Genomic DNA, 20,701 nt, shown 5'->3' with positions numbered 1-20,701 from the left:
AGCTATGCACGGTTTTTCCTTTCCAGTTTTCAGTGTATGTGCTGCCAATACTAATACCACCTTTTTTGTTTGCTGGCTTGCTTGCTTTTTGTTTTTGTTTTTTTTAATTTGTAAAGGTGCCTGCCAAGGCTGGCAGAGGGCATCTGGTTTCCTGGCGATGGAGTTACAGGCAGTAGTGAGCACCCAATATGGGTGTTGAGAACTGGACTTGAGTCCTATGCAAGAACTGTCTGTATGTGCTCTTAGCGACTGAGCCGTCTCTGCAGTCTAGCCGTACAGCATCTCTTGTGTTGACTTATCTCATTCATTCAGCAATACTGTCACATAGTGTTACCCACATTGTAAGCTCGTGTCAGAATTTCCCTCCTCAGAATGCCACAGGGCATCATGGTGACTAGACACTCATTTTATTCAGATGGATAACATTGATGCGGCCCCAATCTTTTGGCTACCGCTTTGGACATGCAGCCTTTTTGGAACCTTCCTTTGGGTCCTTCTGGCCGTTTCCCTGGAAGTGGAATTTCGGAACCATAAATCCTGTTTTAGCATTTTAGAGGAACAGTCATGTTGTTTTCCATGGCAACTGCAACATGGTTTCACACCTTGCTTTTTTTCACTCTGGGACTCATCTTGAAAATAAATTTCAACTACCCTTTTCAAAAGTAACGTTTTCTAAACGTTCTCTGCAGAAAAGCATACAAGTAATAGATGAACATCATTTTTTTTTTTGACAGGGTTTCTCTGTGGTTTTGGAGCCTGTCCTGGAACTAGTTCTTGTAGACCAGGCTGGTCTCGAACTCACAGAGATCCGCCTGCCTCTGCCTCCCAAGTGCTGGGATTAAAGGTGAGCGCCACCACCGCCCGGCTAGATGAACATCTTGATGAATTTCACAAACTTGAATACACCTGATATGAAAAAAAAAACAAGGCGTGGTCCTGGGGACTGTGGATAGTTGTGTAACTGTTTCCTCAGAATGGAAACAATCTATGTAGGACAAAGACACATAGGAACCAGGAAGAAAACTGAAAGAGGGCTCAGTTAAGAGTCCTTGCTGCTCTTCCAGACGACCTGAGTTCAGTTCCCAGCACCCATGTCCAGTGACTTATACCTGTAATTCAGATCCAGGAGAACTGGCACAGCACCCTGTCCTGGCCTCTGTAACTTACGCTCAGACACATACACATAAAATAAATATATATACACATATTTTTGTGTATGTATGTTTATGTTCAAATGTATGTATTGAGACAGGGTCTGTCTATATAGCCCTGGCTATCCTGAAACACACTCTGTAGACCAGGCTGGTCTAGGACTCACAGAGATCTGCCTGCCTCTGCCTTGCAAGGGCTGGGATTAAAGGTGTGTGCCACCACCGTCTGGCTTGCATTTTTTTTTTTTTTTTTTTGCACATCATGTTAAGGACTATAATACACAGTGAGGGGTTGAGGTGTGGTTCAGGGGTAGAGCCCCTGCCTAGAATCCCCCAGTGAGGGGCTGGGATGTGGCTCAGTGGTAGAGCCCCTGCCTAGAATCCCCCAGTGAGGGACTGAGTATATGACTCAGTGGTAGAGCCCCTGCCTAGAATCCCTCAGTGAGGGGCTGGGGTGTTGCTCAGTGGTGGAGCCCCTGCCTAGAATCCCCCAGTGAGGGGCTTGGGTGTGGCTCAGTGGTAGAAGCCCTGCCTAGGATCCCCCAGTGAGGGACTGAGGATATGGCTAGGACACAGTTGCCTATTAGTATGCAGGAGTTCCTAGATTCTCTAGCAAAACACACACACTTCACATTTTAGGCCTATCACAAAAATAAGATATGAGACCCAGGGCATTTCCTGGTCTCCGGTAAGAGGTGGGCCGGGTAGACTCCACAAGGAGGATGATGGTCATGGTTCTAACTTGACTGGAATTCATCTCTGGACGGCAAGAGGAGGATGGGGTGTCCCTGAGCTCAGTGATCTGATGAAAAACTGAGACTGGTTGGAATTCATACCCTCATCCTATGAGCCTCAAAGTAAGACTTCCTTTGTGCCAAGCACTGTTTCAGGCCCGAGGCACCGCCATAGCAAAAAAGAACAAATTCTAGCGCCCCCCCCCCCCCCCCCCCCGGGGTTGAGCTGATGCTAATGAGTGCAGTCAGGAGCAGCACACAGTGGCAGTTCTTACATGGTGCAAACAACAGCTAGAACAAGAGAGAGGTACTAGTAAATCCCCTCTGGTGAACACCATTCTGCCCCTGCTCCTGGCATTACCCCTCCCGTGGGTCTCCCTGCCAGAAGCTTGGGCTGAGCCAAGCGCACTCCCAGACGCCATCTGCTCTCCCGAGAGTGGGGCCCGTGCCAGCTTGAGCGTCTGCACTCCTGGCACAGTGCCCTGGCACCCTAGAGCTAGGGAACTCCACCACGGCCCTACATCAAGCCAGGGAATCCTCCCGTCTGGCAGATGGAGGGCTGCCGGAAAAGGAGGCAGTGCAAGCTGGGTGGGCTCCCTGAAGGACGAGGTGGCTTGGAGGGCCAGGAGGGTTCTTTGTCAACTAAAAGGACACGAATTATGAATAATAACATCGATAAGCACATTCCACATGTTCAGCTCTTCACTGTGCTTACTTTGCCAGGCTTTGGGTAAATGTGTGGGTGTTTGTTGTCCCACCTAAGTTGAATCCATATGTTGAACTGTTGGAATGACTGAGAAAGAGAGCTTGCTGCTAAGTCTGATTATCTGAGTTCGAGTCCAGAAACCCGCCTGGTGGAAGAAAAGAACTAACTCCTACAAGTTGTCCTCTGACTTCTACACATGCTTGCTGGAGAAGCACCACACTAAATAAGTAAATAAACGTAATGAAAAAAAATCAAAAAATTAAAGATATGGGGGTCTGGAGAGATGGCTCAGAAGTTAAAAGCACTGACTGCTCTTCCAGAGGTCCTGAGTTCAATTCCAAGCATTCACATGGTGGCTCACAACCATCTGTAATGCGATCTGGTGCCCTCTTCTGGCCTGTAGGCATACATCATTCATAGAGATAGACCACTGTATACATAATAAATAAAATCTTTAAAGATTTTTTTTTTAAAAAAATAAACATATGTGTGTCATCATCATGTCTAGAAGGCTGGGCATGTGTCCTGAGTTTTCAGATGAAGAAATAAAGATTCAGAGAGGTGAAGCTCTGGTCCAAAGTTCACACATCAAGTGCCTTGAAATACCTGCATGTGTGTGGAGAGTCAGACCCTGAACCACGGAGCACGCCTGCATTACTATAGGACCTGGACCACTCCTCGGCCTCTGTCCTCGAGAAGCATCACTCAACCTTCCTTCTTTGGCTTCTTTCCTTCCGCTGGGGTCAGCAAGGGATTCTGCCTTGGGTCACCGTCTGCCGCTGCAGGTTCCAGGGGCTGACCTCGGCACCGGTTTAGCCTCAGTTTCCGCACCTGCCCAGCAGGGGTGAAAACGGAACTGCTGAGGGAAAGAGCCCAGCACAGGGCCTCGTGAACTGTGTGCTCTTCTGTGTGCTCTTGGATCAGTTACTTCAGTTCTCTGTGCTCTTTGCTGTCGTGAAAAGACGACCACGCACAGTGCTTCTTAGAACTGTTCCGTGGTTGTGAATGTAAGCACCTAGAACAAGTCACAAAGCTGTAGGTAATGTTACTGTTATTATTTTTGGTTGTTACTGGGGACCACCTTTTCTGGAGAGGTGGGATCCAGCAAGGAAAGACCTAGATAACGGGGGGGGGGGGGGGGGGGGAGGTTGCTCCATCTTCCAGCCAACAGATTTCAGCCTGGGCTCAGGGAGAAGAAGCTGCTGTCTCTGGGATCCCCGCCCCCCACCCCCCCAGAGTCGGAGTCTGCCTTCAAGGCCCCCTCCCGAGGAGCAGCGGAGGGGCGGAGTCTGAAGCTGGAGCTACGCCTCTCCCCTCCCCTGTGCGCTGCGAGGCTGGGGCGCAGAGACCCGACCGCAGCGCAGCTGCCAGACCCCGCGCCAGGTACCCCTGAGCCCGATCGCAGGGTTCAGGTTTGCCCATCTCTGGGCGGCAGGGCAAGGTGGGCGTCCTATGAAACTGGCCGTGGGCGGTGAGGAGAGGAGATGAGGACATTGCTCCTCCCCCGGGGTCCTGGCGTTGCGGCGGGGAGGGTTGGGGGGCGAGAAAGGGATGGGGGTGAATCTTTGGCGAGGATCTGGGCTAGGAGGTTTGGAACGATCTGGGGCAGGGGATAGTAGAACGAGAAAGATCTTTCTGGTTGAGTGTGAACAGTACATATGCTGAGTTTGAGGGTGGCGGCGTTAATGAACCAGGTGGGCTAAGGTGACAGGTCAATGGGGAGATGTGTGGCGCCGTGGAAAAGGGGCAAGGTAAGGTACAGGTTGAGTTGAATAGGTGTGCAATGGAAGCGATAAGAGCTGAGAAGCGTGGCCGTGGGGGTGTCTCTGTATGTTGGGGGTGTTTGCGTTTTCAAATGCTGCAAGGGTGAGGATTGATTGTGCAAGGAGGCTCAGGGGTACATAAGAATATTGCTGGCCTCAGACACGTTCCCGAGGGGAGCCGCTGTCATTCCCAGCAAGTGTTCAAGGAGACCTTTGGCAGATGACAGGGTGTGGGTGTGGGCGGGCTTACCTTGAGAGGGCCCTGGGAACTGAGTGTGAGGACTGGACTATGTGTGTGTGCACTAGGGTGGAGTTCCTAGGTCATTGGGGGTGGGAGATGGATGAGCATATTATGGGAGGAAGGGTGTGGGCCTGAATGGGTGGTAAGTGCATGTGAGCCTGGGGATGGAGTGTGTGTGTATGTGTGTGGAGAGGGCTCATGGAACTAACAACTGTGTAAGACATGGTTTACAGTGAGTATGCAACAGGTATATAATTGAAAGAATCCCAGAATTGATCGCCTGGGACCGTGAATTATCTGTGAGTTAAACAAACCTGTTTTGTTCTCCAGTCTGTTTTTCTATCTGTAAAATGACTCTGAGGGACTTTGAGCTCACTCTGAAGCCAGTAGTCAGGGGGTGATGGATAAAGGCAAGATTTTTGTCTTGTTTTTTTTTTTTTTTTTTGGTTTTTCGAGACAGGGTTTCTCTGTGGTTTTGGAGCCTGTCCTGGAACTAGCTCTTGTAGACCAGGCTGGTCTCGAACTCACAGAGATCCGCCTGCCTCTGCCTCCCAAGTGCTGGGATTAAAGGCGTGCGCCACCACCGCCCGGCAAGGCAAGATTTTTGAAATTTGAATTTGTTTTCCTCTGTCTTCAGGAACCCCCTACGACAGCGCCCCTCCCCCAGCCATGGACAACTCCAGCATACAGGAACTCCAGCAACCCTTGCTGCCATGCACAGCCTGGGACCTCCTGTCCCCCAAGACTGACAAAGTAGAGCTGGGACCCCCTTTCCCAGAAACAGTCTTTGTGGAGTCCCTGAGAGGCCGGCAGTTCCTTCTCCCACCTCTTTCTTCCGTGAGCGCTGGCCTGGGGGAGCCGGAGACCCCTGACCTTGAGGTAGGGGTGTAGGGCAGCTTGCTGGTGTTATCTGTCTAGGTCTGGAGTCTCACTTGACTGTACAGGGCCTGACTGGGAGTCTTGGAATATTTGTTTTGTATTGAGACAGGGTTTCTTTGTGAAGCCAGGGCTGGCCCAGAGCTCTTCGTGTAAACCAGGCTGGCCTTGAACTCAGAAACCTCCACCTGGTTCTACCTCTAGAGTGCAGTTTTGTTTTTCTCCAGACCCCTCACCTCATCCCTTGATCTTTGTTTGCTGTCTTCCTTCTGACTGAGTTCTCTCATTCCAGAACCCACAAGTGCTTGGCTTCTGCTGATCCAGTTTTTAAGTTAATGTCTTTAATTTTTTAAGTTATTTGTGTGTGCGTGTATGTATGGAATGAGGCCAGGGCACACAAGTTGTCGACCTGGAGTCAGATCATTAGGGTTGATGGTCAGTACTTTGCCTTTACCTGTTGACCCATCCCACTGCTGACCTTCCCCATGCTTTAAGTTTTTTAAAAAATGTCACACTTTCATTTTGTTTTTAAGCTTTTATTTTTATGTGTATATGCCTGTGCGTTATATTCATGCAGTGCCTGTGGAGGCCAGAAGAGGGAGCTGGATCCGCTGGAACTGGAATTACAGATGGTAGGGAGCCATCATGTGGGTGCTGGGAATTGAACCTGGATCCTTCATCAGTGCTCTTAACTGAGCTATCTCTCCAGCTCCTACTATTGTATGTGTGCTTGTATTTTCTCGCTATTCAGATCCCCTGGAGTTGGAGGTACAGGGCATTGGAATTCTCCCCACAAGGAAGCTGAGAACCTGACTCAGGTCATATACAAGGGCAGTAACCTCTGTGCCATCTCTTTAGTCCTCACCCCCCTTTTCTAAGACAGGGTCTGGCCTTAAATTCATCCTTCCACCTCAACCTCCAAGAATGCTGTCATATTCCTTGCTCATATTGTGAAACATGTCTTGCATTTTTATTTTACAATTTAATTTTCTTTGAGACAAAGTTTGTTCTTCATGCTGGCCTTGAACGCCTCAGCTCACATTCGCCTTTTGACCTCAGCTTCCTAACTGGAAATGCAGGCCTGCGCCATCCATCTGGTTTCTCCCTTTTGTAAGATGGTCTCACTGCATAGCCCAGACTAGTCTCAAATTTACCAGGTACCCGAAGATGACCTTGAACTTCTGCTCCTCCTGCCTCCACCTCCCACTTGCTGGGATTAGAGGCGGGAGCCACCACCCCTGGCTTTCCCATTTTAGTCGAGGAAGGCTCTGGTTAAATTGCCCAAGCTGACTTTGAATTCACTCTATAGTCCAGGCAAGGTTTGGAATTTCAACCTTCGGGACTCAGATCTGATTTACTTACTTTGTCCTAGGAAATCTTGTAGTTACTATGTGACCTTCTGTTAAGGAAGAGGGAATTGCAGACCTGGCCAGATTCAAGGGAGGAAGAACCTACTGCACAACTGCTGGGGGGTGGGGGAGGAACATCAGTCACCTCAGAAGAGCTTTTGGTGTACATCTTTAATTCCAGCATTCAAAGCAGTCAGATCTCTGAGTTCAAGGCCAGCCTGGTCTACAGAGTGAGTTCCAGGATAGCCAGAGCTACACAATAGAGACCTTGTCTAAAAAAAAAAAAAAAAAAAAAAAAAGGCACTTGGAGCCAGGTTAAGTGCCTGCCTATAATCTGGGCACTCAGGAGGCTGAAGCTGTGACTTTACAGAACAGCCTGGGGCAACACAGGAAGACAACACAAGCAGGTGGGGTGGAAAACATCCTGCCAGTTTCACCATCTCTGATTGGCCCTAGCAGTGAAGACTTGAAGAACTACATTGTACCTCTAAGTTCCTGTTCACCATTTGTGTGTCTGGTATATTTGACTGTGTGCTGGTCATTTTGTTTGAAAAAAGTATTTTTAGGATCAATTATTTGGAGGCCTAGAATGAAGGCGCCATCTTCCAGAGAGGACCTGCTTTGCTCCTGCGGAGCTACCTGGCGACAGCAGTGGAAGATTGTGGTGCCCCCCCCCCCCCAGGTCTCATGCGATGCAGACGGGCCTCCTGCGCCACCTGCCCTACCTCCCAAATGCTGGCATTACGGGCACACCCAGCTAGCTTTAGGATCATTTTTGGCTGGCAGGTTTGTCTTAGCAACTCAGGACACTAGAGTGTTCATCCCCCATCTCTCATGCAGGTTCTTCTACCCAAGGCAAAGTCTGCCCCCACTTCACAATTTCCCATTTAGGGATTACAAGCAATTTCCCATAGTTGGACCCTTGAGAATGAACTCAGCACCCAGGAGGATCTCTCTAGAAACCCACAGTATCAATAGCCCCCAGCACCCCCCCCCCCGCAGGGATCCAGTAGACCGAGAAGTTTAAAGCCCACCTTGTTGAATGTTTTTGTCTCTGGGAAGGCCGCAGAGAAGCATTGGTCCTCAGGGGTGATGGGGCAGAGAAGGCAGGTGGGGATATCCCCACCCAGACTCTCTCCTGTCCATAGGACACATCATCCAGCGACAGTGACTCAGATTATGGAGGTGGCCGCCTCTCACCTCTTCTGCCCCATGACCACCTTGGCCTGGCAGTCTTCTCTGTCCTGTGTTGTTTTTGGCCTGTGGGCATTGCTGCCTTCTGTCTGGCCCACAAGGTTAGTCTGTGTTTGGGACTGGGAGGGCGCTGGGTTAAAAAAAAAAGGGGGGGGAGAACAAGGAGGAGCCACACTGGTGGTGTGTGTGGGGGACTGTGGGGGGAGGCAGCTGGAGAGAAGCCTCCACAAAGAAACACAAAGGAGTAACTTGATATGGTGGTGACAGTAATCCCAGGTAGTCTTGGGAGACACAGGAGGAGGTTCAAGGCCAATCTAGCTACAGAGATCTTGTCTCAAAAGAATGAAGAGCAAAGGAACAGAGCTGAGGCTATGGCTCAGTTGGCAGACTGCTTGCCTAGCATACATGAAGCCCTGGGTTCGATGGCCAACAAATCAGAGATGGAGGCAGGAAGATCTAAATTCAAATTTATCTTTGGCTACAAAGGAAGCCCCAGGCAAGCCTGGGCTACCTGTCTCTGTCACAACAAAACAAAGGGAGGAAGGAAGCGTGGGAGGGGGGGAAGATGCTGCCAGGAGCCTAGAGTGGTGGCTTTGGCCGTCCCTGTAAGACCTGGGAAGTCAGCGAAAGCCTCAGGTCTCCCTCACTAGTCAATGGAAATAACCCCTATCTCAGGGCCGTTGTACATATTAACTGAGTGAAACACAGGCAACACTTCTTTGTTTTTTGGGTTTTCTTTTTTCCAAGACAGGGTTTCTTTGTGTAACCCTGTTCTCAAACTCAGAGATCCACTTGCCTCTGTCTCCCAAGGATTAAAGGAGTGGTCACCATCGCACAGGGAAACGCTCTTTTATTGGTTGCTCAGTTGGTGCCCCAACTACAGTTTTAGACTAGATAAATGAATTAGTTAGACTGGGATTGTGGAGAGCCACAGGAAGCAGGATGGAGTGTCAAGGGACACTTTGGTTACCACTGCCCACTGCCTCTACAGACCAACAAGGCTTGGGCCGAGGGGGACATCCAAGGGGCAGGGGCCACTTCCCGCCGTGCCTTCCTGCTGGGGGTCCTTGCTATGGGGCTGGGCCTGTGCACATATGCTGCTGCTCTGGTGACCTTGGCTGCCTACCTTGCCTCCCGAGACCCGCCCTAGCTGCCCTTCAGCCCCTACTGTGAATGCAGAGGCCAGAGGCCCCCCAGTGAACCCATGAGAGGAATGGATGATCCTGGTGCAAATGGTGGTGACGGCGAGGACCACAGCATCCAGAAATGAGAGTCTGCTACTTTCCTGGCTACCCCTACCCAGAAGGAAGCAATGTGAGAGATTAAAGAGTCCCTGAAGCCAAACCCAAGTCTGTCTGTGTGTTTGGGTGTGTCAAGGGTGGACTGGTGTGGGTGCCCAAGAGTAGGAAGGACTGACCAGCAAGGTCAGCCTCAGGCTGTGGCTGACATCAGACCTCAGAGCTTGGGGTGTGATACTGCAGTATTTTCTTCTCCACAGTAGTGAGCAGAATTAGAGCCAGGCTTCCAGGTCTCACTTAACCCTTCCCTCCGGCCGAGCAAGGTCCAAAGAATCCCAGGTGTGTGTGGTGGCCTGCTGCTTCCCTCTGAGCTCTTCCCACAGCAGATGGAGAAATTATCCAGTTGTCCACAATTAACAGGAAAGCGTGGTGGTAGAGCCAGACTTCGGAGTCATGCTTAGTATACTGGTAACTCAGGAGGCTGAGGCAGGAGGATCACAACTTCAAGTTGGCCTAGAGATGAGCTTAGCAGCAGAACTATTGCCTAGTACATACGAGGTCCCAGGAGATGAGCCAGCCGTGGCAGCTTAGTGAGACTGACACAGCACACAAAAGAAGCGGGCACTCCCAGCACTCGGGAGAGGCAGGTGGGTCTACAGATTAAGTTTCCAGGCCAGCCAGGGCTGCATAGTGAAACCCAGTCACAGGGTGGTCGTGGTGCTGAAGAAGACCAGAGGCATGGCTCATCAGTCAATGCTTGTTCAGAATTTACAACTCCCTTAGTTCAAACCCCAGAATCAGCTAGGGGTGGTGATGCATGCCTTTACTCCCAGCACTAGAGGAGGCAGAGGCAGGAGGATCTCTGTGAGTTCAACGCCAACCTGGTTTACAAATGAATTCTAGGACAGTCAAGAGCTAAGTAGTGAGACTGTCTCAAAAAAAAAAAAAAAAAAAAAAAAAAACCAAATAAGCCTGGTAGATGTCTTTGATCCCAGCACTTGAAAGGCAGAGGCAGGTGGATCTCTGTAAGTTTGAGGCCAGCCTGGTCTACAGAGTGAGTTCCAGGACAGTCAGGGCTATTACAGAGAGAAACGCAGTCTCTAAAAAACAAAAACAAAAAAGTTTTAGAGTTACCAAAACAAGAAAAAAAAATTGTACCTGGGCTTCAATGATGTGAACATAGCTCCCTTTGCAGACACAACTTCTCTTGGGGGGGGAGGGGAGAATCCTGACTGACAGCTCAAATCATCTAGAGACCAAATACCTTCCTTATAAAATGGCCTTCCAAACCCACTTCAACCAAGTCCTTGCAGAATGGGCCTCCAACTCAGAGCCACTTGCCTCTGCCTCCAGATTGCTGGGACCAAAGGCGTGCACCAGCGCTGCCTGGCTATGTAAGGGGTGGGTCCCTGAGGAAACAAAGAGCTGGTGGTACCGAGTAGGTGAGCAGCTTGCTCAGCACTTGGCGGGACACAGGGAGTATTTGCAAAATGAGGCCCGAGAACATCAAGTAATGAAGAGGCAGGGGTTTGGCTGTTAAACGCCACACCACAATGAAAAACAAAAAACAAAAACCCTTTTCCACTCACCAAGCTAAAGATACCTGTGCATTCCTTTTCCGGTTTTCAAGAGTGAAGACACCGCTCCAGCGGGTGGTGGTGGAGAGTGGAGTGTGAGGACCTAGGTCTAGATGTGAAGTACAAGGCAGAATGGGCGCAGCACATGGAAACAAGCGTCTGGGGCCTGCTGATTTGGCTCCATGTTGACAGGTTGTGGGAGTTAATCTTTACAGAAGTTCTTAAATGCTTGGTTCCAGTCCTCTCAATACCAAGAGTCTGGGAACACCAGCTGGCTGAGCCCCAATGACTTGGTGCTCCCAGAATGCTGGAGTTACCCTGAATAGCCTGGTCTCTGGGACAGGAATCTCATGGTCCTTTGGTCTTCTGCAGGTTAGCTGGTGACCTCTGGACTCTTCTGTTTATGTCATCTTCAAATGAGGACTCTATCACCCCCATTTCATGGGGTGCTGAATATGGACCGCTAGTGTACTGCTGGTGGCCCTCAAGGCCCCATGTGGATGTGTTCCCCCCTGCCTGTATCTCTGGCGCGCTCTCCCATGCTCAAGGCCCCATGTGGATGTGTCCCCCCTGCCTGTATCTCTGGCGCGCTCTCCCATGCTACTCCAGAGCTCACTGCCACACTTTCCTCCTTCACGGGTATCTTCAGCTGTACCACCCCTGCCTGTATCCTGATACGGAATTTACTTCCCCTCAAAACTGACCCCTCCTTTAGACTGTGTGCCCAAGTGCCCACAGAGGCCAGAAAAGGGTGTCTGAGCCCCAAGAGCTGGAGCCACAGGTAGTCGTGAGTTGTCTGTTCTGAGTGCTGGAAACTGGAAGAGCAACAGGTGCTCCTAACTGCTGAGTCCTCTCCAGATCACCTTCTTAGGTAGCCCAGGCTGGCCTCACTATGCCAGGTAGGACTGCCGGCACGTACCACCATGCCTATCTCTTACCCTGAACATGCGGCCTGGGTCTCTCGTTCAGTGCCAGCTTCTCAACACCAGCAGGCCTGATGAATGGATGCTCATCAGACATCAGAATCGGTGGCTGACTCATTCAACACAGGTGAGCTCCTTTTAATGGTGTTCTGGCACAGGAGCCCCTGCTGTTACAGGACTGGAGGTCACATGGGCACAGTATGAGGGAAAGTGAGGAGCTGGCATGTGACGGCTGGAGGCGGTGGGCGTGGTGACAGGAGGTGCACCCTGCCCTGGCTTGTCTCAGCTTTTCGAGTAGCGCCTCTGCAGCGATTCCCGGTAGAAGCGGAAGATGTGCTGTGAGGCAGCCTGGGCAGCAGCCAGGCACTGCTGGAGCTGGGAAGGAAGAAGCCAGTTAGCACCCAGGGTTACTCCCTAAATGAGCCTCTAAACCTAGTGCCCTCCCCTCCATTACTCCTCACCACAACAGCCATTTCCTTTCTCATCGCCAAACTCCCACCCCGTAATGGCGCTGGTGCATACCCGTAATGAGATATATACATAATGGCCCTGAAAAATCCTCCTGCCTCAGTCTCTAGAGTACAGTATATAGTGCTGGGGGTGGAACCCAGATCTCATGCACGTTAGACAAACCTCTACCAATAAAGTCACATCCTCAGCCCCTCTCCTCTAAGTTTGCTTCCCTCTTTTTTCTTTTTTTTGAGACAGAATTTCTTCATGTAGCCTTAGCTGTCCAGGAACTCACTCTGTAGACTAGGCTGGCCTTGAACTCACAGAGATCCACCTGTCTCTGCCTTCTGGGATAAAAGGTGTGCACCACCACTGCCCAGCTACTTCCTCTTTTAGTATGTAATTTACAACACGCATGCATGTGTATATATGCACCTGTGCACTTGCACACAGACATACCCTGTGGAAATTAGAGGATAATTTGGGGACTTGGTTCTCTCCTTTTACCATGTTGGTCCTGAGGTCTAAAGTCAGGCCGGTAGTCGGGCCTAGCAGCAAGTCTTTAATTTCAGAACCATCTTCCCAGCCCTTAAGTTTTATCTTAATGAAAAGAGCATAAGGGCGTTGGGGAGCAGACTCTGAAAGGAACCTGAGATCAGAGTCCTAACACCTTGGAGGAACTCGGAGAGCTGGAGACCCCGAGAATAAGAGCCATAACCCTTTAACCCTCAAATCCTTTTCATTGATGTTTGCCTGAGACAGGGTCTCACTATATAGCTCAGACTGGCCTGGAACTCACTATACAGCCCAGGTTGGCCTAGACCTGTGTAGCTCAGGATAATCTCAAACTTAGTGATTCTCCTGCCTTAGCCTGCAGAGTGCCAAGAGTAAATACCTAGCACCTCCTCTCCCTTTCTGAAACAAGTGTTTACAATATAGGCCAGGCAGGTCTGGAGTTCACAGCAGTAAGCCACCATGTCCAACCCAAATAACCTTAAGAGCCATGAAATTAGAGATTTAAATCATTACTGCCACATAGGCTTAGAGCCACAGGGCCAGAAGAAATACAGGTGCAGCCTAGTTTCCTGTTCCTTGGAAATCCAGAATTCTAGGTGGCACTGTTCTATGCTGACGACTGGGGACCTTAAGATAGAAAACTGGGGGTTGGCTCAGTGGTTAAGAGCATTTCCTGCTTTTCCAAAGGTCCTGAGTTCAATTCCCAGCAACTACATGCTGACTCACGACCATCTGTAATGGGATCTGGTGCCCTCTTCTGGTATGCAGGCAAAACACTATATATACAAAATAAATCTTCAATAAAAAAATTTTTAAAAAAGATAGACACACCCCCTCATTCAAGGTGAACCCTGTTTTCTGATCTCATTATTCAGGCATACCTTTAAAACTGCTACATAGAAACCCCGTTTTGGTCTTTTTATTTGATAAGGCAGGATCTCACAATGTTGCCCTGGCTGGCTTGGAATTCTCCATGTAGACTAGGCTGGCTATGAACTCATCTATGCTTGCCTTTCTTTCCCAAGTGCTGAGATTAAACTCGTGACTCAGGACCTTGGGCACGCCAGGCAAGCACTTTAAGAACTAATCCCAAACATGCATCCATCCACCCAACAGCGATGCAGAGAAGGGCTTGCTGTGAGCTGGGACAAGATGTTATGTCAACATGAGAAAAAATTCTGGACACACAGGTACCTCGGCATCAGAATAGAGCCCCTTGGTGGTGGACATCAGCAGCTTCTGCTCCACGCTGTCCAGAGCAAAGGTCAGGATGGCCCGGGCCTCCTAGAAGCAAAAAGTAGAAGGTAGTAAGTATCTTGGGGCCCTCCTCTTTAAGATCTCAGCCAGTCTCAAACAGGGAGAACTGAACCCTCAGCCTTTAGGTCAACTGATGTTGTATGCTAGATTCCACTCTTGGGTAATTGTTTTTCTTCTTTGCCTTTATTCTGACCACTGTTCTCCTGTCCCATAGGGGGAGCCACAGTGCTAGTCATTTCCTGACTGCCTCTCCACTGCCCACTCTCTCTTCCTTGCTCTGCACTACACAGGCAAGCCAGAGATCCAGTCCTCATGGCTCCCTTCCCTTGTTTCCCCAGTTTTCTGAGGGGGGCCCAGGAAGCCCCCAGAGAAGCATCGAGGTTCCCACTCTGATAGCAGTAGTTGCAGTAAAAGTGACAGTTGCGAGGAGGGTTCTGAACTTCCACATCCAAGATAGAACCCCTGGATTTTCCTGTGTGTACACCTGCAACCAACTGTGATGATGTCGTGGCAGGGCCAGGCTGGGACCCAGCCTGCACTGCTGTCACTACCCCCGCCTAAAGCCTTCATAGAAAGTGCCGAAAAGGACTTCCATGACCAGCACAGGGCACAAGAACCACAGATCTGTTCTACAGTTCGGAAGTGAACGCTAGCAAGTTTCTTTTCTGGCTAGTGCAAGTGAGAGTTGGGTGTCTAGCACTTAAAGCTGAATGAACCTTGATGAATGGGACAGAAGCTGCCAGATGGACTAGGGTGCACGAGCCAACTGACTCACACAGAAGTAAGGCCTGCAGGCAAGCAGACCTACCTGGCTATAGCTCTTTGCCAACATTACCTTTCTACACCTACCTTTTCTTGCTTGGTCGTGGGGTCCAAAACGAGATTGCCATCAGAGTCCAGGGCACAGCTAACCCCACAGAAGAGAGCCCGCATGGGCACACCTGCATCCACCAGTGCCATGCAGGCAGCATTCAAGCAGCAGGCCAAGAGCTGAGCATCACAGGGGGGTTAAGAAGAGTGTCTTCTGTGGGACTGGCCAGCAGAACACATCCACACTTCCCTTTACCTGCTGATGCCTGTGGCAGACACCGCTAGCTGATCACAGAGCAGCAGCATGGTATGATGGCTAAGTGGTTCTGGCACCAAGTACCTGCCAGTGCTCCATACTGGGCATAAGCACCTCCCTCCCTGTGTTAAATGAGATGATGCTAGGGAACAGATACATAAACTAAAGGATATACCAAGGATCTTAGAGATGGGTGGTGGTGGCCTTTATCTTTAATCCCAGAATTTGGGAGGCAGAGGCAGGTGGATCTCTGAGTTTGAGGCCAGCCTGGTCTACAAAGTGAGTTCCAGGACTGCACACAGCGAAATTCTGTCTCAGAAAACAAACAAACAAACAAACAAACAAAAAACCCCAAATGAACAAAACAAAACATACAAAACATATACACACAAAAACAGAGACAGGAAATCTCCCAGTCTCTTACGGAAGACACTGGCAAAGCCAGGTCCACTACCTGGGACTCTAGTGGGCAGTATGGAGCCAATGACCATTCTGCCAGCTTGGTGCTTCCCCAGTAGAGCCAGAAACTCATGCTAACGTGCAGAGAAGTCACTGGCTCAGGCTCTGGGCTTGGACAGGCCTGAGCTTGAGTCTCACCATTGTAGCCTTCTGGCTGCCACTGTCGTATTCCCTTGGGCAAGACACAGCCCCTCTCTGAGCTCCAGTTTCCTTACCCCAAACTCAGCAACATAAGAAACAAACATGCTGGAGCCCTTAGGCTCTCGAACCAGAAATCCCGAGACACAGGGGAATTAAAATGCTCCCCAGGACAAGTCCTGTGGGAACTAGACGACAGCACTGAGAAGTGCTTGAGTGTCCCGCACGTGAGTCCTGCCGGCTCATTTCTAAAAACCGCATCTATTTGTTTGTGTGCCCGTGGGCAGGTGTGTGCTGTGGTGCTCACGTGGTTAGAGGACAACCTGCAGAAACTGGTCCTCTCCTTCCATCACGTGCGACTGTCAGGCTCGGCAGCAAGCACCTTTACCCACTGAACCATCCTGTTGGCCCTGGCGTTGTTTAAGTTCTTGAGCTGCTTCCTGGCATGGGTTCTGCGTGGCTGAGGGTACATTACAGGGTCACCAGGAGGGAAGCCAAGGGAGGCTCCGAGCATGTCTTAGAGTGTCCGGGAAAGGATACGGAGCCGGTGTCGCTCACCACCTGCAGCACCACCGTGATGGAAGTGCGGGGGTGCAGGCCTCCCAGAACCACTGCTTCACACGTGTTCCTGATCAGCCGCTCCCGGCTTTTCTCAGCCACACCTGGGGAGGGAGACAGGAAGTTATCAGACTCTTACCCTATCATCTTGTTCTGCTCAATCCAGCCTGAGGGAGACTCCAGGAAGGGGCTGTCAGTCAGCCTAGGATGGCATGCATACTCCCTGGTGAAAGAAGGCAGGGCCCACAACTTCCCAAGGGTCTACTAGTCAGCCACCCAAGGACGAATACCCAGGTGCGCTCATGTCCTATGCTACTGGCCATATTGACCCCATCAGAGTGGGCCCATCCCACTGTACATAGGGAGATTCAGTAAAAGGGCAGAAAAACAAGTTAATGGTAAGGAGAAATGAAGGCAGAGAAGGGAAGAAAAAACGGAGACAAAGAAGCAGCTCAAGAGAAGGCGAGTCTGGTGGTGCTGGTCTGCAATCTCAGGACCTGAAATGCTCAGGCAAGGGGATCACAAATTTGAGGGCAGTCTAGGCTACAGAGAGCTCAGTACCAGCCTAGGCAACTTGAGACCCATCTTAAAAAGTATAAGTCTGGTGGTGCGGCCCAGCCACATAACTCGAGGTTCACCAGGGAAAGTACTGTGGCTCAGAACTAGAATGCCTGCCTGGAGCCCACCAGTGAGGACCTGGGCTAAGCCCAGAAGAGGGTGTGACCAGAATGCACCAGTGAGAGCCCAGGCTCCCTGGCTCCCTGAAGAGCATCTGTCCAGCAGGTGTGAGGCTCTGGAGTCCATTCCCAAAGCAGCAAAAACTAAAACAAAACAAAGAGCTGGGCAGAGGGAGGTGAGCAGGGCAGTGGAGACTGGAGGTAGTAAGCAGCAGGGAGGAGTTGGACGAGGTCCTAACAGATCTTTGGAGGTTCAGCTGAGTCCAGTTACCAGGCAGCCCGATCTTCGGCCTCAGGATCACTTCGAGTGTAGCCTTGTTGAAGATTTCTTTGCTGACCTTCACCTCGGCTGGCCCGTACACTCCAGCCAGGACAGAGGTGTCACCTGGGGGGACATCAGCGGAGGCCTCTGCCACACCATGCCACCCTCACCAATTCTCTTCTCTGCTTTCTCATCTTCAAGTGAAGGCCACTATCGTCCCTCCCTCGTGACATTTTTGTGAAGAGCACATGGCAATGGCTCACAGAAGCAGGAAGCCCTGAGTCTCTCAGCATCATACAAGAAGATAAAATGAAAACCAGTTTTTAAAGACACAGTGCACCTGAAACATATAGGAACATAGTGAACATAGAGTTCACCACAGACTTCAGCTACTAGTAAGTTCTCACAAGGAGCTGGGGCTGGAAAGATAGCTCAGCGGGCCAGCACACACACCGCTCTTAGAGAGGACTACAATTTTCAGCTCACAACACCCATACCAGGCTGCTCACAATCGCCATGTAACCCAGCTCCAAGGGACTGACATCCTCTGCTGGCCGGCATGAGCACTCACGCACCGCACATGTGGCTTTCACTCACACAACCCAGCGTTTGGGAGACGGGAGACAAAGACAGGAGGGTCAGGAATTCAAGGTCATCCTTGGCTCCAAACTATGTTTGAGGCCCTGAGCTACATGAGACTATCTTATAAACCAACCAAAAAGAAATCCATTATTACTATTATAATCCATTATAACTATTACATATAGTTAATCTATACTAATGCCTGACTGCCTATTCCTGGCCCTTGTGTGACTGATAAAACCTCTCCGGGTCATCTACAAAGTGAATACACTGCACCCAAACAGTGGTTTCCACATGTTTCTGACCATAATGCCCAATAACTAATACACTTTCTAGCTCACCTCCAAACTGAAAATTTATGTGTGTAAGTCAAATCAGTCACAGGTTGGGGCTGGAGAGATGGCTCAGCAATTAGGAGCACTTCTTGCTTTTCTAGAGGATGACTCACAGACAGTTCCAGGGAACCCGACAGCCTCTTCTGACCTCCTCAGGCACCAGGGAAATCCATAAAACAGTAATTTAAAAACCAAGGGGTAGGGATGTAGCTCTGTGGTAGAGCATTTACCTAGCATGTGCAAAGTTCAAAGCAAAATAAAACAAGAGAGCTAGAAAACAAAGGCAAGATAAGCTCCTGGGCACTGTAGGTTTGCACGGCTGGATTTTCTGAGATCAGGCTCTATATAGTCTAAGGTGGCCTTGAACTCGCAGTGTAGCTGAGTGAGTCTGCCTTGAATTGATCCTCTTGCCTCTACCTCCCAAGTGTTGGGATTAGGGGACTATACCATCAATTTTTTAAAAATTAATTCTGTTTTTAAGTTAGGATACTGTGCTGTCTAGTTTTGTCAACTCAATCCAAGTTAGACAGATCTGAAAGGAGCTCAGATCTCAACTGAAGAATTGCCTCCATCAGATTGGCCTGTAGGTAAGTTTGCAGGGCATTTTATTGATTAGTAATTGATATGGGAGGGCCCAGCTCATTATGGGCAGTGCCACAGCTGGGCAGGTAGCCCTAGGCTGTATATGAAAGAAGGCTGAGCAAGCCACGAGAAGCAAGGGTTCCTCCATGGTCTCTGCTGCAGTTCCTACCTCGGTTTCCCTCAATGGACTATGTATTGGGATATGTAAACCAAACAAACCCTTTCCTCCCAAGTAGCTTTTGGTCATGGCCCTTATCTCAGCCATAGAATCCTATGGACACATACTGGGTTTCATTTTGTCATTATCATATATACCCACTGTCTTGCATTGTTTGTCATTGTGTCCTCCCTAAGGGATGAGGGGGCAGTTCTGCAGTTTCTCTAAGCTCACCATAGACTTTGAGGTAAGAAGGGTCTGGAACATACTTTTTCAAAGTCTGCAAGGTGTCTCACTTGCTCTAGAGCCCCATGGGAACACAGGAGGGGTGCCTCTGTGTATGGGGTGTGCGCACACTTCTGTGTAGGTGCTTTCAGAGGTCAGAAGAGGGCTTCTGATCTCCCAGATCTAGAGCTGAGTTACAAGTGGTTGAGAGCCACCTGACATAGATGATGGGAACTAACTCTGGCCCTCTGCAAGAGCAATAGGTGTTAACCACCAAGCCATTTCTCCAGCTTCCAGTTCTTGCCTTTTCTAGCCTCCTACCGGTCTTCAATTCTTGCCCCATCTACCTGACTCTCTCACAGGCAAACTCCTGAAGAGGTGTCTCCACTCCATTTCTCTTTTCTCCCTTTCTTGGATCCCAACACTATACTGCACTGGAAGCAATGACCTCTAACTTAATTAGCTCTAAAATGGTCAGCCCTTACACCTCAAAAACAGCTCACCATCAATACTTATACCAACTCACTGCCCTCCCCAATCTGTCTACTTTGATAGTTCTTCACACTCCCAAGACCCCTCAAAGGCGGCTGACCCGCACTGGAGATAGGGTTGTGTGGGCGTCAGCCATGAGACCTCTCTTCTCTCTACATTCATCTACTCTGATTAGATGTGTATACCAAGCAAGGGGACGTTTACTCAAATGATGGGATGGGAGAAGGGGAGATACTTGTCAGTCTAGGATGAGAATATCACGTTCAATCTGAAGAGCATTTACTTGGATAAATCATCTGCCACGGTAATTACACTTAAACCAGTGGTGGTGACAAGTCTCTCTCAAAGGATAGGTGTGCAAACGAACACCCGAGCCTCAGCTGGTGATGTATGAATCCAGAAGTGTGTGCATGGAAATCTAGCCAAGGGGAATATTTGCCTTGGTGAACTTACACCTACTCTGGAAAATTCATTCTTACTAGGGTGGTCTTGCCCCTGATTCCTTCCCAGACAGATTATTTACCAAGCTGGACGTATCATATCTTTTCGAGTCGGAGGAGGTGTGTATCTCCAACCTCTAGAATTAGTTTTTTTTCAAAGAGATGGGCGCACTCGATTGCACACTACACGGTAAACGCTCTTCAAAAACCCCACTTCGGTGAGGATGGCGCGCGCAGTTAACCCTGGCTAGGTTTTTACCTTGCAGAAAAGAAGCAGATCCATCCGGTCGGGACAGCAGGTTCTGTTCACAAGCAAAATGCCGGAGGCTGCAGACTGGACTTCGAGGGCTGGACTCTGTTCTGGTGTCAGTACTTACCCGGGCGTCTGCACGCTTTCCTACCTCCATAGCCGCCAACCATGCGCGTGGCCCTCCCGTAGCTTCCGCCCAGCCTCGCGCGCGCTCGTACCGGCCGCGCAACTACTGTAACTACCGCGCATGCGCCAGCCTGGGGCACACCCGAATGGGCCCTCGCACGTGGCTTAACGTTTACTAACAATCTGGTTCCGCCCAGCTCCACCTCCTAATTCTGGCAAAGCCATTGGACAATAAAAAAATAGGAGGCGGGTGTTGGAATGGGCCCATCTTGTCCAAGGCCCCCGGGTCCTAAACCCGTTAGCCTCTAGTCAGGTTGTCCTTTTTCTGCCTGATACTGGAGCAACTATAAGTAGAAAACTGGAGCAATTTCATATAA

General features: G+C 50.0%; 2 protein-coding genes across 6 annotated transcripts; one reads left to right on the top strand and one right to left on the bottom strand.

The window, feature by feature from the left end:
- The first annotated feature begins 3,885 nt into the window (after positions 1 to 3,885).
- Tmem91 (transmembrane protein 91) lies at positions 3,886 to 9,285 on the top strand. 4 transcript variants are annotated; one of them, XM_057762444.1, is made up of 4 exons: positions 3,886 to 3,974; positions 5,233 to 5,474; positions 7,969 to 8,115; positions 9,154 to 9,285. In XM_057762444.1, the coding sequence occupies exons 2-4, from the start codon at positions 5,265 to 5,267 to the stop codon at positions 9,220 to 9,222; spliced, it is 426 nt and encodes a 141-aa protein (XP_057618427.1). In that variant the 5' UTR covers positions 3,886 to 3,974; positions 5,233 to 5,264; the 3' UTR covers positions 9,223 to 9,285. The 4 variants fall into 4 exon arrangements, with proteins under 4 accessions (XP_057618427.1, XP_057618425.1, XP_057618428.1 ...); XM_057762442.1 differs by having other exon boundaries at positions 3,905 to 4,032; XM_057762445.1 differs by having other exon boundaries at positions 3,916 to 4,062; positions 9,006 to 9,164.
- On the bottom strand, positions 8,848 to 20,451 carry Exosc5 (exosome component 5). Of its 2 annotated transcripts, XR_009056690.1 has the most exons (7): positions 20,208 to 20,451; positions 17,145 to 17,258; positions 16,179 to 16,300; positions 14,825 to 14,965; positions 13,913 to 14,002; positions 10,856 to 12,127; positions 8,848 to 10,352 (listed from the first exon to the last, which is right to left on the bottom strand). XR_009056690.1 is itself a non-coding variant. In XM_057762440.1 (6 exons), exons 1-6 carry the CDS (start codon positions 20,353 to 20,355, stop codon positions 12,035 to 12,037), a joined length of 708 nt encoding a protein of 235 aa, XP_057618423.1. In that variant the 5' UTR covers positions 20,356 to 20,451; the 3' UTR covers positions 8,848 to 12,034. The 2 variants fall into 2 exon arrangements, 1 of the variants encoding a protein (XP_057618423.1); XM_057762440.1 differs by having other exon boundaries at positions 8,848 to 12,127.
- Between the last annotated feature and the right edge of the window lie 250 nt (positions 20,452 to 20,701).

The sequence above is a fragment of the Chionomys nivalis genome, chromosome 2 (assembly GCF_950005125.1).
Source record: "Chionomys nivalis chromosome 2, mChiNiv1.1, whole genome shotgun sequence".
In the NCBI taxonomy this organism is placed as follows: Eukaryota; Metazoa; Chordata; class Mammalia; order Rodentia; family Cricetidae; genus Chionomys; species Chionomys nivalis.
The sequence above is the reverse complement of the archived record's forward strand: the minus strand, read 5'-3'. Positions and strand labels throughout refer to the sequence as shown.